The 15,418-nt window shown below is 40.8% G+C and overlaps 1 protein-coding gene across 1 annotated transcript in view; it reads right to left on the bottom strand.

Annotated features, from left to right (window-relative positions):
* The window catches only part of TBX20 (T-box transcription factor 20), a 49,674-nt gene extending 38,036 nt beyond the window's left edge, over positions 1-11,638 (bottom strand). Inside the window, exons 1-3 of the mRNA XM_074945356.1 lie at positions 11,100-11,638; positions 7,342-7,576; positions 4,639-4,803 (exon numbers count right to left, since the gene is read on the bottom strand). Of these exons, the coding sequence (XP_074801457.1) occupies positions 4,639-4,803; positions 7,342-7,576; positions 11,100-11,226 (527 nt within the window). The 5' untranslated portion in view covers positions 11,227-11,638. The remainder of the gene's footprint in view (positions 1-4,638; positions 4,804-7,341; positions 7,577-11,099) is intronic.
* Positions 11,639-15,418: the final 3,780 nt, after the last annotated feature.

Below are 15,418 nucleotides of genomic sequence, written 5' to 3'. Positions count from 1 at the left end.
AGTTAAAGAACTAGTCAGGGAACCCAGATAAGTTGTATTTTTTCTTATTATTTACATGAAGCTTGGTAATTATTTTCACCTGCACTGGGTCACTTTAGTTGTGATAACATTAATAAGAAGATAAAGGTTGCAGTCAGATACAGTGGTTTGACATGAAAAAAAAAATCATTGCCTCTATGTAGTTAACAAGCTGCTACTTGGGAAAGCTGGCAGGATGAAAGGAAGCGCAGAAGATGCGTGAGAGGCTTATGTTGTGACCAGAACAATTACAAGTGCTGGGCTCTTTAGCATATATAACTTGTATGTAACTGAAAATGATTTAATACTATTATTTGTTTGTGACTTTTAATGAAAGGAAGTTGTCCCAGATCCTCAGCTGGTGTAAACTGGAGTTATTCCATTTAAGTCAATGTCGATTAACACCATCTGAGGATCTGGCCCATTCTCTTCAACTGACTTATTTGGCCCAATCTTGGACTCCTCCCATTAAGTCTGTGGGCCAGGTCTGAGACCCATGATAGAAATTACAAGTTATCTCTTTCAATGCACGATTGCTTCTCCAGATGCTTCTTTGCCCCAAAAAGAGTGCTAGTTGTACACCATTGAGCGGTAGATCCCTGGTATCTGAAAGAGGGTGTGGGATGGGAAAAACAGTGCACCATACTCAGTGTTGTTGACTCTCATGGTTTTATCATGAGACTTGTGATAAATGGTGTTTATCTTAAAGCCCCAGCTCTTGGAGTCATGTTATTTCATGAGCACCTCAGCTTTCATTTTAAAAAAAAGGTCTTTAGCCCTGATGGTTGTGGAGAAGAGATAAAAAATGTTAACCCTACTGGCTCAAAAGCCAGAAGGTAAATAAAAAAGAACCCAAAATGTATTGTTTTTAAACCTCATGATTTGTAAGCCAGTCTTGTGATTTTTGGGAGCCTGACTCATGATTCTGAATGGTTGGGTTTGGCAATACTGCACACCATTTTCACAGAGAATCAATCTTATGATTGAATCAATCTTATCAATCAAGATATGACTAACTAGGATCAAACTGTTTCAGATGTATGTTTGGAGAGTGAGTAGAGACCATTCTGTGTTTATCTGCTGGGCACAGTTACCTTAAACCAAACACATGCCGTTAACTCTTGCCACAGCTATGGGGGCCTATACATTGGTTGAATACTAACAGTCACCTTGATGGGAAAATCACAGAGGGAGGTCATCCCCCGCGCCCTACCCATGGTTGCTTGCACATATTAATGTGCACTGTTGGCCATGAGGAATTTTCTTCAGAGATTTTGCCTGTGGCACCATAGATCTCAACCACCTTTTTGGATTTTAACTCACTGGTTAGTCCCAAGTAATTTTCTCTTTACACATTTGCGTGTGCCTTGCATCGTACAGAAATATATGGCCCCACATGTTTGAATTGTACCGATCTACTGATTTCTCCCACAACCAGATCTGGTAAACCAAACACAGGATGATTCAAAATTAGATATAGTGGGCGGCTGGTGCACAGAGAACTGATGAACAAATAGATTAGAGAAACAAACACAGGCGTTCCATTGGAATACACAGTACCCCCAGTGAAGTTAGTGAGCACTTTGTTATGAGAGGTTCAGTTCCATTTACAAAGATTTTAGGAGCCACATTTTGATATAAATGTATGGTTTACTGTAAGTTATTTTACATTACCTGCAACAGTAGTCAAGGTTTAAGCTGATTACTTTAGGTTCCTTCTAGTGTATTCATTACATTTACCTTTTGTTCAGTTTGTTAATATTGGGCCTGATCCTGGAAGCCCTCCAGGCATGTGACTTTTAACTGACTTAATTTGTACTTTGTACAGACAGAAAGTTGGCAGAATCGGGCTCAAATTGCAAGTTTTGAAAATGTAATAAAAAAAGTTTCTTTGCTACTGTCTGTTACAAATGCATAAATAATACACATTCAATCCCCAGATCATTATGGGTCTGTTAGGCTAGCCAAGTCAATGAAGCAAAAACATTTCTCAATGCAAAAAGGGAGAGGAAAGAGGGAGGGTACAGTATAAAGGTACATGCAGGAATTTTTAAGACTGGTATTTCTTTCCAACATTCTCTGTAGCTTGTAAGACAGACAGAAAGAAAAAAATCTATCCCTGGAAGCACTTTAAAAGCTTTACAAGGATTTTCTGAAAAGTGTTTTTATTCAAGTCACATAAACTTGATTTAAATGTTGACAGCAGGAAGAAAAGGATATAATTGTTATTTATAGTGAAGATCCATGAAGGGATAATCTTCCCAGTGGCATCATATAGTACTTATTAATTTCAAGTACCATTGTTGTCCTAGTGTTGAAAGTTACTTTTATAGTAAAATAAAGAAAAGCCTTAAGGCCCTAATCCTGAAGCAATTTACACATCTGCATAACTGTACTCCCATGAATAATCTCATTGACATCACTGAGACTATTCATATTGGTAGAGTTATGCATATACGTATATCTTTGAGGGATCAGCATCTTAATGCCATAGGTTCTGTCTGATCCTGCAAACACTTAAGCACATGGAGTAGCCCCAATTATATGTCTCATGTTACTAAAGTTAAAGCCCAGGTGTGTTTGCAGGCTTAGGATCTTAGAAATCATTTAGGTGAAAATGTAACCACTGACCTGATACTGGGAGCAGAACTGAACTCAAATTTAAGTCAATGGGAGTTTTACCTTTAATTTCAATTTGAGTAGGATCAGGCCCTGAAACTTTATTAAAATAAATAAATAAAATAAATAAATAAATAAAACAGTATTAAAATATTGGTTTTGAAAATAATTTTATATCACGTGCACCCAGCACAAAAATATAAAAAAGAAAGGGTCATTTGTTTATCTGTGTTGTCAGCAGCCGAGATTTATGACAAACCTACCCAAGTTGTGGGAATTCCCACTACACATCTACAAAGTGTTGTGTACAGTTGATATACAGTTATCATAAAATCCTGCAAGACCCCACAGCATCTCAGAAAGTACCCAAGGGATTCAGCAGTTTTTAGCTCACAACACTGCAGTCAGATTATTCAGATTTAAGAGAGCAAAGAGAAGGGTGCAAGAAATCAAAAAAGACACAGATAGGTAAACACCACTTTAAAAAAATAACAGTTATCAATTACTTACTTGCAGCAATACATTTAAACAGATCTTATTTGATAAAATGTTAGCATTGACACTCCAAAACCAGCAACAGATCAGTGTAACACAAATACACCAGAGCTCCCCAAATCCTGCCATCCTTTACAGATATTACCTTCCTTCTTCCACAAGGAAATATTATATTTTTCAATAAGAAATAAAACTGTGAGTAAGCAGCAAATTATTATGTTAACAGAAGGGATAAAAGAACAACCTATAGCCTGGTTTATGATCCATATTGTTTTGGTTAAACATGGTGAAAATGAAGCAGGGACTGTCATTTGCCATGTGTTTGTACAGATACTGTACCTGATTGGGACCTCTAAGTACTGCCACAATACAAACTTTAAACAATACTACTAATAAAATCATATAGAGCTTGACCGTGGTCCAGTCAAAGTCAGTACGAGTTCAGTCGGCGTGAGATCAGCCTCTTCATGTCCACATAATATATTACTCTGAATTTTTTTATTGAGATGATCTATATTAGCTAGCTACAAAACCAACATATGGATTATTAGCATATCTAAAGGGATCCAAAATGCACTGGATGCAAGAAACCAAGAATCCCGCCCTAAGGCCATTTGTGTACTTTCCTGAATTATTATTATTATTGATGTTATTTTGACTGTAAACTCTTTGGGGCAGGAACCATCTTTTTTGGTCTGTGTTTGTACAGCACCTAGCAAAATGGGATCCTGATCCAACTGAAGCCCTTATGTGCTACCACATACAAATTAATGAATAAAGAAGAAAAGAAAAAGAAAAAGAAAAGGGAAAAGTAAATTATTGTTTTCCCTGAAAGCAAACACAACTGCTAACTTGCTGAATCTGATGTACCTTTGTCATCCGAGCATAGACATTTTTTCACTGATACAAAACCTGAACTGCCTACCAGAGATCAGCAGTCTGTGAGATGTCACCCGTGTGTGTGTGTTTTTATATTTGATACATGCACACTCTTACTCACACATAAGAGATGAGTATAGTATAGTAGTAAACTCATTAATTGGAAAACATTGGTCAGTGGTTAGCAAATAATCTGGAAATTCTACTTTAAATGGTATCAAAGCTGTAATTTAATATTTCTACTGGCATTGAGCTGAAGGCAACTGGATTGCTTTAAAAAGGAGGCCCAAAGGAAAAAAGTCATAACAAGAGGAAAATAAATGTCTTTTTTAAAGTATCCTTCTCTTTTGATTGTCAGAACCATTTTCTGTAACTGATCCTCAGCCAAATCCTGCTTGCCTTTGGAACCTCTAGCATAAGTCAAATATTTGGCTCATGTATGGATACAGGACTTGACAGTGTACCACTGAAATTAATGGGAGCGTTGCCATCAGCTCCAGTGGACGAAGACTAAGGCTCTTAGAGCACTGCTTGCAAACAGCTTTGAACGATCATTCAAAGGTACTTTTTCAGCATTTTCTTAAAAAAAAAAGAGAGAGAGAGAGATCAACTGTGAAATGAACAAACCTTGCAGGAAGCGGAGGGTCAGCTTTTCCAGCTACCAACCAGGAAGATCTGTGGTAAGCGTATCTATATCTCTTATTGTCCACTGGAACTATATCCATTAGCACTATGTACCTGGCCTCAGGATCCACTCCCGAAAAGGAAACCCTAATAGTAGGAAACATCCTCCTGAAATAGAAGGAAATTAGAAAATAAACATATGAAAAGGCAGCAGAAAAACGAGCTTTTGAAATGTTGCTCCAAATTAAAAAAAAAAATTACATTCAAGTCACCAGGAAGAAAAAAATTTCAAAATATTTATATTTCAATTTGATGGGCATTTAAACCATCTGTACCCCTATAAAATACACATAGTACGGATACCCTGATATTAGAGTAATTTTTTGAAATAGGAGGAAATATAAATTTTTATATGGTATATATTTTCTGCCTAGGAGTTAAAGTATAATTATTCTAATTTCAGAGTATCATTCGTATAGACACAGTGTGATTTTTTTCACAAATATACATATATATATTGGAGCTGAGAAAATATTGCAAAAACTATTTTCATTAGTATTTCTGCAAATGTTGAACTTATTTTCTTTTACTCTGTTGACGTTTTCCAGAAGTATTCCAGCAAATGCGCTTTATTTACAAGAACTTCGGTGAAAAATTAATGTTAAGACTAAACGCTCCAATATTTACCAAAAATGGCATTTTAAATTGCTTAAGTAATAAAAACGAGCACTTCCAATTGCAAATGTTACACCTGATGTTACAACACAAAACATGCATTGCTATTTGATACTTACAAAAATCATACAATCAGGGAATTAAACTACTACCAAGTGACTTACACAGCTACCAAACATAACACAAATTGTGAATTTTCAAAACTGTTTTTGACTGACCTAAAAACCAACAGATTTTTACTGGAGAAATTTATGAGTAACTTAAAATAAGTATGGGGGAGTTGCACATGAGTTGTGACCCTAAAAAGGAGACATTTGTCAAATTTATATTATGATTTATTTCTCCAGGACTTTCTCTGTGTGTGCACAAATACACAGCTACAGAGTTATAACACAAAGTAAAAATTTTAAAAAACTATATAACATAACATCACAAAACTATATAAAAACTATATAAATTCACAAAGATCACCTGTCTAATGTTGCTCTGGTTTACAACTAATAAAGGGCCCAATTCTGCTTCCACTGAAGTCTATGGTCATTATGGCTTATCTCTTGTTATTTCAGAAGCTTTTGCCTAGATCCTGCCCAATTGTTAACAAAGGGTTTGAACCTAGCCACTGAATCATTGGGAAGTCATGCAATTAATTTCAGTGGGATCAGGATCAGCACAACCATAGAACAGACTCTGTGATGTGCATAGTCTACACTCTACAGGCACTTTCCCAAGCTGAGAGATGTCCCCTAAATCAGTAGGGCCCAGAATCCAAAACCCAATAAAATCTCTAGAAGCCTTTGATGGGGCTGGAGGGGGTTACTTCTTAAATTATAAAGGAAAGGAGACAAAGCAAATGAAAAGTATCTTCCTTAAATCTGCAAAAGGGACATTGGAAGCTCAGGCTTTTAAGGTCTCCACAAGAATCCAAATGCATCTGAAGTTCTTTCCTGCATTTACAAATTGCCTATTACGATCTAATTCATTGTACCTCTCTCAGTGCTTTTGAGCCTGTCTACCTGGGCCAATGTTTGGGAGCAACCTCTACTCAAAGGATCAGACCCAACAAGCGCTCAATGCTAATGGCATGGGAAGCGTGCCTCTCCAAAGTGAAAGGCCGGACTCCCCTGTACAAGAGCTAAGAGGATCAGTGGGCGGGAGGAAACTGAATGATGCACCCTTCCCAACAGCTACCCCGCTTCCCAGGAGCTCTGGGTAGGATACTTGCAGCACCTCCAGCACAATCTGGTAACACCAGCAGATGTTGATCGGTCAGCGGATTGCACCAGGAGCTTTCCTCTCCGGGAAGCTCCATAGTGTCTGTGTGACAAAGAACCAGCTGGACCTCTCTCTCTGAGCATGACAGGCATAGTGTTGGCATAGGGCCTGCAGGGGGCGCTAAGGGACTCTATAGTAAACCCAGGGCAAACAATTTTAAAATAAATGGGATTTGAAAAAAAAATACTTGTTTCTTTTGGGAGTTCGGGGTCAAACTTGTCATTCTAAAAACGAATGTAGAATAGTATTTTAAACCATGTAGCGGGTTGGGAGCGGGAAATGCATGCAATAGTTTAGCACGGGGTGCAGACGGTACAACTTGGGAGGACGACCCTGGGGGTGAGCATTGCTCAGAGGCCCGGGGGAGCGACCCATCCCGCGGGCTGGGCACCTCTCTTCCCAGCTCAGACGCACACCGGGATAAGAATAAGCTTGTGCTTTGCAAGCAGAGCACCCCCACCCCTTAGCACCGGGCGCTGCCTGGTGGCCGCAGCGAGTCCCAGGGCCCTTCGGCGCGTGCGGGCTGCTCCCCTCCATCACCGATGAGCCAGCGCTCGCAGCTGTTCTGCCTCCCCTCCACCTTGCCGGGTGTAGGGCGAGTCCCGCCCAGCCCTACAGCAGCTGGCCGCATTTTTTTTGTAATTCCCTGGGGTTTTCTTTACAAGTCCCTTGTAACAGGCCGGCAGCACAGAAAACGGGGCGAGTACACCGCCCCCCTCCATTCATTCCCCCCCTCCCCATGCTGCTCTCCAGCCTTACCTGCCAGACTTGGTGATGATCATCTCGGTGCCCAGCTCGTGGAACTTGTCCCACAGCTCTTTGGTCTCCAGGCTGCAGGAGATCTTAGCCATTTCCTCACTGGGGATGATGGGGGTGGTGGGGATGAGGGGCTCGGTGCAGAGGGCGGCAGGGCTGGCGCTGAACTCCCCGTGGGGATCCAGGCTGGACAAGTCACTCAGGGGCTGAGCGCAGGAGGATTTCTCAACAAATTGTTCTGAAAGAGGAGAGAGAGAGAGCGGGAGATGACAATGAGGAGAGACGATCATTGCTCTGAAATATAAGGCATTTAGGTTCTGAGCCGTGTAGACAAGGACTCCATCAGGAGCCAGTAGTGCAATGGGCTCCTGTCTAAATCTAAACCACTGTACAGGGCCAAGTCTTTCCAAAGCCACTAAAGATTTTTGGGAGTGTAACTTGAGACGCCTTAAAATGGGCCTGATTCTCAGAGTCCCTCTTAAAGGGACTGCTATCCAGGTGTCACACGGACACTGAATCCCTTAAACTAGCTTGGGGGGGGGGAATCTTGGTCCCTGGGAATATTATCTACTGGAGAGACTGGACATGAACTGCTTTCTGCTGTAGTATTTCCAATGGAGGAAACAAATGCAGCCCTTTCAGAATCATGGACATTCTCGCATCTCAAATGACAGGAGGTCGCAAAAATAGGAAGCTGGGAAATATCTCCCTCAAAGGGACTCAGGACCGGAGGAGAGAAACCCCCGGCTTTCCCTACATCTGAATCTCAAGAATGTCGATCATTTATATACAGTGACGTTTCCCTCACTTCCCCGAGCCCAGAAAGCATTTCCAGAACTGAGTGTTCAGAGAAGAACATAAGAACGGCCACATAGGGTCAGACCAATGGTCCATCTAGCCCAGTATCCTGTCTTGGTGCCTGGTGCTTCCGAAGGAATCAACAGAACCGGATTAAGTTAAAAGTTTCAGAAGAAAATAATCAACAGGGGAAGTGACTTGACTGTATATTTGCACTGGTTTTCTACCCTTGTGTGACCAGAGACCCTTGCGCGGAGGGCACTTCAAACACACAGGAAAGCTGATTGTCCAATATCTCCTGCTAATAGGCGATTTCAGTGGAAAGGTCACTTTGCCACTGACCACAAGATGACTAATTCTCATTAAAACAGGAGCATTCGGCTCCAGTTTTGATAAGGGCAGACTGCGCAAGTCAGTGTGATTGAATGCAGGAGGGTTTTCTAATTGTTTCCATTATTATAACCCTTAAAAAAGAAACTACTTGAATGTGATGCAGGAGATATTTTGTGGGTAGAAAGTGTTTTGTGGGCGGCGTGGATATAACTATAAAACAGAAGCCAACTCAGTAAGAGGGGATTTTGAAGTCTTTGCAGAGACTCATTCTTGTTCTTTCCCCGCTCCCCTTTGTTATAATTACAGTTTTGCAGGTATCCTAACAAGGTTGACCAAACACTTCGCCTTAAATCATTTAAACGACTGCGCTTACAGTAAAGGAAAGAGAAGAAAAATACAGCTAACACACTCTGAAAGCAGTCAGAATACATGATTATTAAACAAAGGATGCACATGGGTTGTTTGGAAACTGGCGTCCTCAAAAGAGGTTTTAAAAATAATCTATATCTGGCGTTGGGATATTTTGCCCATCAGTAAATTATGGATAATACAGAGACAATGCTATTAATATTTTGTCTAGGATAAATGTATGTGCAAACACTTCAAACTATTATTTTCTTACTTCAAAAAAACTTACAAGTTTTGTAAAGTACATTTAATAGTTTAACTTAATTTTCATCTGAAACGAAACCAATTCAAAGAGAGATTATTATTAGAATAATCTCTTCCGTTTTATGTTAGAACTTTAACGAATTCCACTGTCCTGGTTTCATTTTATACGATTTGGATCAAAAATACAGCAATATGCTTGTCATATTATCTGAATCTCCAGACTCAAGCGAACTTTACTTGAACAAATACGCTGTTAAAATCACAAAGCAGCGATTTCTCCCCCACATCCTCAAAATACAAATATCGAATTAGGATATTTGGTGTACTAGATGATTTTTAATGTGTTTTGAAACATGAGAAGAAATCGAATATGACTTGAAGAAGTGTTTCCAGTAGACATAGACAAAAGCAGTGAATAATCCAAAAGGGAAGTTAAATACTGCATTCTGTGTCAAGCACACATTTTATAACGTATCCGGCCTACATCCCATCATAAACCAAAAATTAGAAAACAAAAAGAATATTTAAAACACACGAAAGATTTTGTAGATCAGCCAGTGTATAACTTTATTAGATGTAGGAGATATCAAGCGATCTGGCAATACTTAATCCCTCCAATTTTTGGTTTAATACTATTAATCTAGACCCTACCATTCTGGAGAAAGTCTTTTTTTTTTTTTTTTTTTTTTTTTGTAATTTTCTGCGAGTTTCTGGATATAGGCATAAAAAAAATCTGGACGTTCAACTCGGTCGTCTTGAATCACATTCACTAAAGGGTTTAAATAATTGTAAGCGAACGCATTTGTTGAAACTCACAATGACTTACTATTCAGAATGATTATGTATTAAACATAAATAATTTAATTTTTGCTTCTCACAGGGTGCATAGGCTAAGTAATCAAAGGATAAGAAACAAAAACTTTCAGAACGGTTTACATAATTTCATTAGCGCTTGTTAACCTGCAAACAATAGCGTAATAATTGTTTTCGGGTTTTGTTTGTTGTACTTCTTAAAGTACAGGTAATTTACATAACAATTTAAAGTAATGTCTCTTGCATCATTCACATGAGTGGAGAGAAACGTATCTGCCTTCTGCCTCACAGACTGAAATTTTCTATAAATGGTAAAGGTTGTTAAATAAACAGTGTCACTAAAAGTGAAGTAATTTAGAAAACGGTTACTGGTTAATGTTCTAAACTACCGCGACTGAAAATGACGGCAGGAATAAAAAAAAGATGGCTTTGTGATAAGGTTTTAGCTTCCGTAAGGAAAATGAATATAAGAACTTAAAACAGACGATACAAAAGTTATTCTGTGACTTGTGCCGCAGTCTAGCGAATTTCGCAATTAAACAGCAATTTAAAATTCTCTTGCTGGTGCTAGTTATTTATTAAAATTACTCATGTTCTCCCATTAAATGCAAGTACGCGAATGAAAATATGAACGTGTATATCATGCAATCTAGCTTTATAATTTGCTAAAATTGGATCCCAGCTTGGTTAACTTGCCCTTTTATGTATACGCTTTGCAACTATTACTCCCTCCAAACCTCAGGTTTCAGCGACATCTGGACTGGTTGCGCTGGGTTTTGGTGTTATTCTGAGGGAAAGCCTCTCCTTAAAACAGCAATCAATGCCACAAGGAACCAATTTAAAATATAGGAAAATGGACAGACAATAGTCAAATGCGTTAGTATTTCTTTGACCAGACTAAAAAGAACACACAGAGAAAGCCAGAACATGGACCAAACTCAGCCTGGATTCCTCACACATCTGCCGCGTAGCATTTAAACAATTTCCTTTACTTTCTTTGCTTCGTATCTGTTGGCTTCGCGACACCGTGTTCTGACTTTCAAAGCATTAAGTGACACGCAACGCCCCTCCCTCCCAACAGATATTTGACTTCATTCCTCTCTAGCTACCTGCTTCCTGGAACGGACCAGAGATCCGTTTGGGCAGGACCGACACAGGATCCAGTCCCGCGGCTGAGACAGGCACGGCCCAGGAATACAACTTACCCAGCGGTTTGATGGTGCTCTCTGCACTTTCCTTTTCTTTCGAGCTTCCACTTGACATGAGAGCAGCAATGGAGAACGCGTTGGCTCTGGAGGAGAGCTGAGGTTTGGGGGATGCTGTGTACTCCATGATCACAGAGTAAATCCTACACACACCAAGCAAGAAGGTCTTAAATTGATCCCCAGCTTCCAGCCAATAACAAATAAAAATCCTACAAAACTAAGCAGCGGAGCCAACCGAGAGAACACAGAGCCGGCTACTCGGCCCAAGAACCAAACTTAGGAGAGCTTGCGGGGCCGGGGGAGGCAAGGAGACACTGCGGGGCCCACCACTTTGTGTGTATGGAGAATAACTAGGATTTCACAACGCCCGCGGGGTCGGATCTAAGGCCCCGGACAGGATGAGGTTAGACTGTCACCATCCTCTCCCGGGCGCTGCGCTAGATGGCTCGCTGCGTGTGAGAGAAGCGAGTTGGCTCCGGCGGCGACTCTCTGCGGGTGGGAGCCGGAGCCCGGAGTGGCTCAGAGGGCAGAAGGGTGGAAACTGCGATCAGTCGCACACTTTCCTCCGCCTTAATTTGCTGGCCGCAGAGATCCTATCGGCTGCTGGCCAATCGGCTCCGGGCCACGTCAAGGGCTTTCTGATCCTCTTGATAGGACCTGGGAGGAGGGAGCGCTGAGCTCTTTAAACTCCCCTCCCTGCCTTCCTTATGTCTCTAGCCAAGAGGAAAGGAAGGAGCGGCGCAGGGCGAGCCGATAGACTGCAGCGGGTCACACACACGAGCTATTCCGAGCAACCGCAGCTTGGAAGGACAACCAGGGAGGGTGATTTCAGGGGACCGCCGCGCGTTCCAGCCCAGGCTTTGCCCATGGGCAGAGATGCATTTTCCACAGCTGGGATGGTCGCTCACCAGTCTGTGGAAGACTGTATGTTACAGATACCCCTGCCCCTGCATATACTGTAGTGGCCTCCTGGCCCGGTTTTACTTTCGCTACATTGCACTCTCCAGCCGAAAACGTAAGAAAGGCGTTCTTATACCCGGATGGGATTCATTAATTACCTGGGAACAGATTCCAGCCTGAAACTTGTCATGCCCAATTGCAATGCACTACACACTTTTCTGTACCAGATACAAATAGACAAGGAGCTTGGTTCTTTCAAAATGATAGATACAATACACAACCATTTCCAACAGCTGACAAATGCACCTACGTGACAATTCATTCATTTGGAGAGGACCTAATCCATACCAAACTTTGTTTTCATTTTGGAAATAAAGGTGATAAAAATAAAGGTGGCTTTTCCAACTCAACATTTACTTTTCATAAGATTCTTATTTATAAGATTTTTTTTCATGTGGTGTTGTGATACGAAGGTTAAACATATGGTTTACATGGCAGATCATAAGAAAACAAAAACGAGTGCTAGGCTAGTGTACACAGTAGTGTGTGTGTGTTTACTCTACTGAAAAGTTTCAAAAGAGCCTTTTTGATTTAGTGTGCATATACAATATTTTTTAAAAAATTCCTAAATACCATGAAAAATGGTTCCCTGGGTGTCTTGGTTTGTAATGTGTTTTAAATGGATACTTAAACAATGGAATAGTGTCTTCTATAAATAAGACACGTTTCACAAATTAGTAAATTCTTTTGCTTTATTTTATCCTAAAAACTAGAAGTCCTGGTAAGAAATTAAAAACTCGAAGAATTGATCAGATAATGTTACATTTATTGAAGAAATTTACAAAAGCAGAGAAAATCCGTGTTAAGCCTGACATCCATCCTGAGCTCTGTGGTATCTTTTCTCCAGCCACTGATGGAGAGTGAATGACAATCTTCACACTGGATTTCCTGAACTGCCACCACCCTTTAGCTCTTTGATTTTATATCAAAGATAGCTCTATGCAAACACACACACACGGCGTGAGTTTGATATGCCATTTAGATATGTATTTCATGAGTGTGCAGCTGCGAGTTATCACACATAAACCCTCGTGTACGTTACACTATATAGAATATTTTCTCATTTATTTATGTATTTTTATTACCCACGCCCCAATAAAAACCCCAGTGAACAGAATATTTGTGGGAATAAAGCGAGCAGGATTTGGTCCACTGTCATTCTAACTTCATGGAGCAGCTGCTTTGTCATTTTGTCCTCTTTGTTGATTGTTTATATGTATGGATGGGATTGGTTAGTTCAGTTTAGACGTGCTATTGGTCCCGGTCTTTCTACACTAGTCCCAAAATATTATTTGATTGGAGGATATCAGAATCAGGTGTACTCACTCCCATGAGTTCTAGTAAGTTGGGACCATAGTCCCATCCTGCTGTATTTCTGACTCAGACAAACTCCGATTGAAGTCATCGCCCCAATAAGAATGACATAATATGCCTACATTCATTTCAACTAACCTGGATTAATTAACTCCACTAAAACAAGTTGATGTTGATCAGGTGAATCAAGCAGAGAACATCTGCTGTGTTTTATTATCATCTTGATGACCTAATCACAGACTTTTGTAAGAGACATTGTTTAAATATAGGCAAATAAAGCTGTTAAATACTATTCTTAAATATTATTCTTTTAACTATGATCTATCCACATACGTAAATGTACACTGAAACACAGAGAAGGAGTTATAGCTAAAGAGGCAACTATGGCTAATTTCTACATAAAAAGTGAACAGAATCACAGGGGCTCTGCAATAGTGTAATTAGAGAGATGTTGCTGGTGGTATTATCCATGAATATTTCTTGGGTCCCACCACAATTATGCACATCTCGACACTGTTGAAACAATCGCAGTATCATTTTTAATGCAATAAAACTATAAAAACTAGTGCCTTAGGGCTTTGCAATGAGCGACAGCTATTCGTGTCGTCATTTATTTCTTGGTGTCATCATTTCAATTTACATTCACCTAAAACAATCGTCGAAGATTAAATGCCCTTTTAGTTAATTAATTTGAATATAACAGATATTTCAGGCCGCCCGTAAAGTTTAGTAATCTTTACTGAGGATTTTAGTGTGGTTCATCAACAATTTGGGACCCAGTCTTGTCCAACGGGAGTTTAGCCTGAGCCAGGAGTGCAAGATCGGTTCCTTAATTAGTATTTTTCTTTCAGGACGTACAAAATGAGCTAAGCAAATCTTACAACATAAATTGTAGACAACTCCTGTCCGAGCTCCCTGCTTTGCAACTCTTTGGTTTCCCTTTAGCATATCCCTCTTTGCTACATTTTGGCTTTACATGTCTTCCTTCGGTGACAGAAGGAAAGCAGTAAATTGTGTTTAAATGCCTCTTACCTATACTAGACCACACTATAACTAAAGTATTAAAGGGAGACTAGCCTTTTCCCACTGAAATCAGTGGCTGAATTCACCCTGACTTCAGTGGAAACAGGACCGGGCCTTTGTGGAGCAGCGAGGACGTTTTCAGGGTGGACCACTACATGAGTTGCAGTGCTTGTAAAATTTTGCTTATAAGCAGCTATATTCTGACCTGTAAAAGACCTTGGCGGATAAAGACAACCTGAACAATAATTAGCCTCATACCCTAAATGCCTTGCTCTTTGTTGTTTTTATTATTAATTATTATTATTATTATTTCTGAACAGAAACCACTGGCAGAAGTAAGGTCGAAGCGCTTTTCAAAATCAGCATGTTTCGATTCACTACCACGCAGCCAGCAGGGCGGTAACATACCTGCCCCGGGAAACAACCGCGCCCAGGTGGCCGGACAGTCCCTCGGGCGGTGGTGGGGTGGCGGGCCGGCCTCAGCAGTGGTGTCGCTGGATTCGCGCTGAGTCCAGCCAGTCGCGGGAACTGGGAGGAAGTGGTCGGACTTTGGGGTGGGCTCAGACACTCCCTGCTTTGGACAGGACTTGGTGGCTCTTACAGTTTGTAACTGATGCTGGTTCGGGGCGTCCGGTCCAGTAGCACTCTTGCACTCGATTTTGGGGACGCTCATCGGGTGGGTGGACGGGGGCGACTGACAGCGGGTATTACTTTGACCGATGTGTCTTTTCGAAGAATACGGATCCCCTCCGCCCACTGAAACAGCGGATTTCAACGCACGCTGCTGCGTCCCTCAAACCTTTCCTCGCTTTCCGCTGTAACTGTCTGTTGTTAAGGTTTTGCTTCGATTTAGTGCGACTCCGGTAAAGCAGGGGTTCCCAAAGTGAAACTCTATAGCGGTGGGTTTCGGAGTAGCAGCCGTGTTAGTCTGGATCCGCAAAAAGAAAAGGAGGACTTGTGGCACCTTAGAGACTAACCCATTTATTTGAGCATAAGCTTTCGTGAGCTACAGCTCACTTCAT

This window comes from Natator depressus, chromosome 2 (assembly GCF_965152275.1).
Source record: "Natator depressus isolate rNatDep1 chromosome 2, rNatDep2.hap1, whole genome shotgun sequence".
In the NCBI taxonomy this organism is placed as follows: Eukaryota; Metazoa; Chordata; order Testudines; family Cheloniidae; genus Natator; species Natator depressus.
The sequence above is the reverse complement of the archived record's forward strand: the minus strand, read 5'-3'. Positions and strand labels throughout refer to the sequence as shown.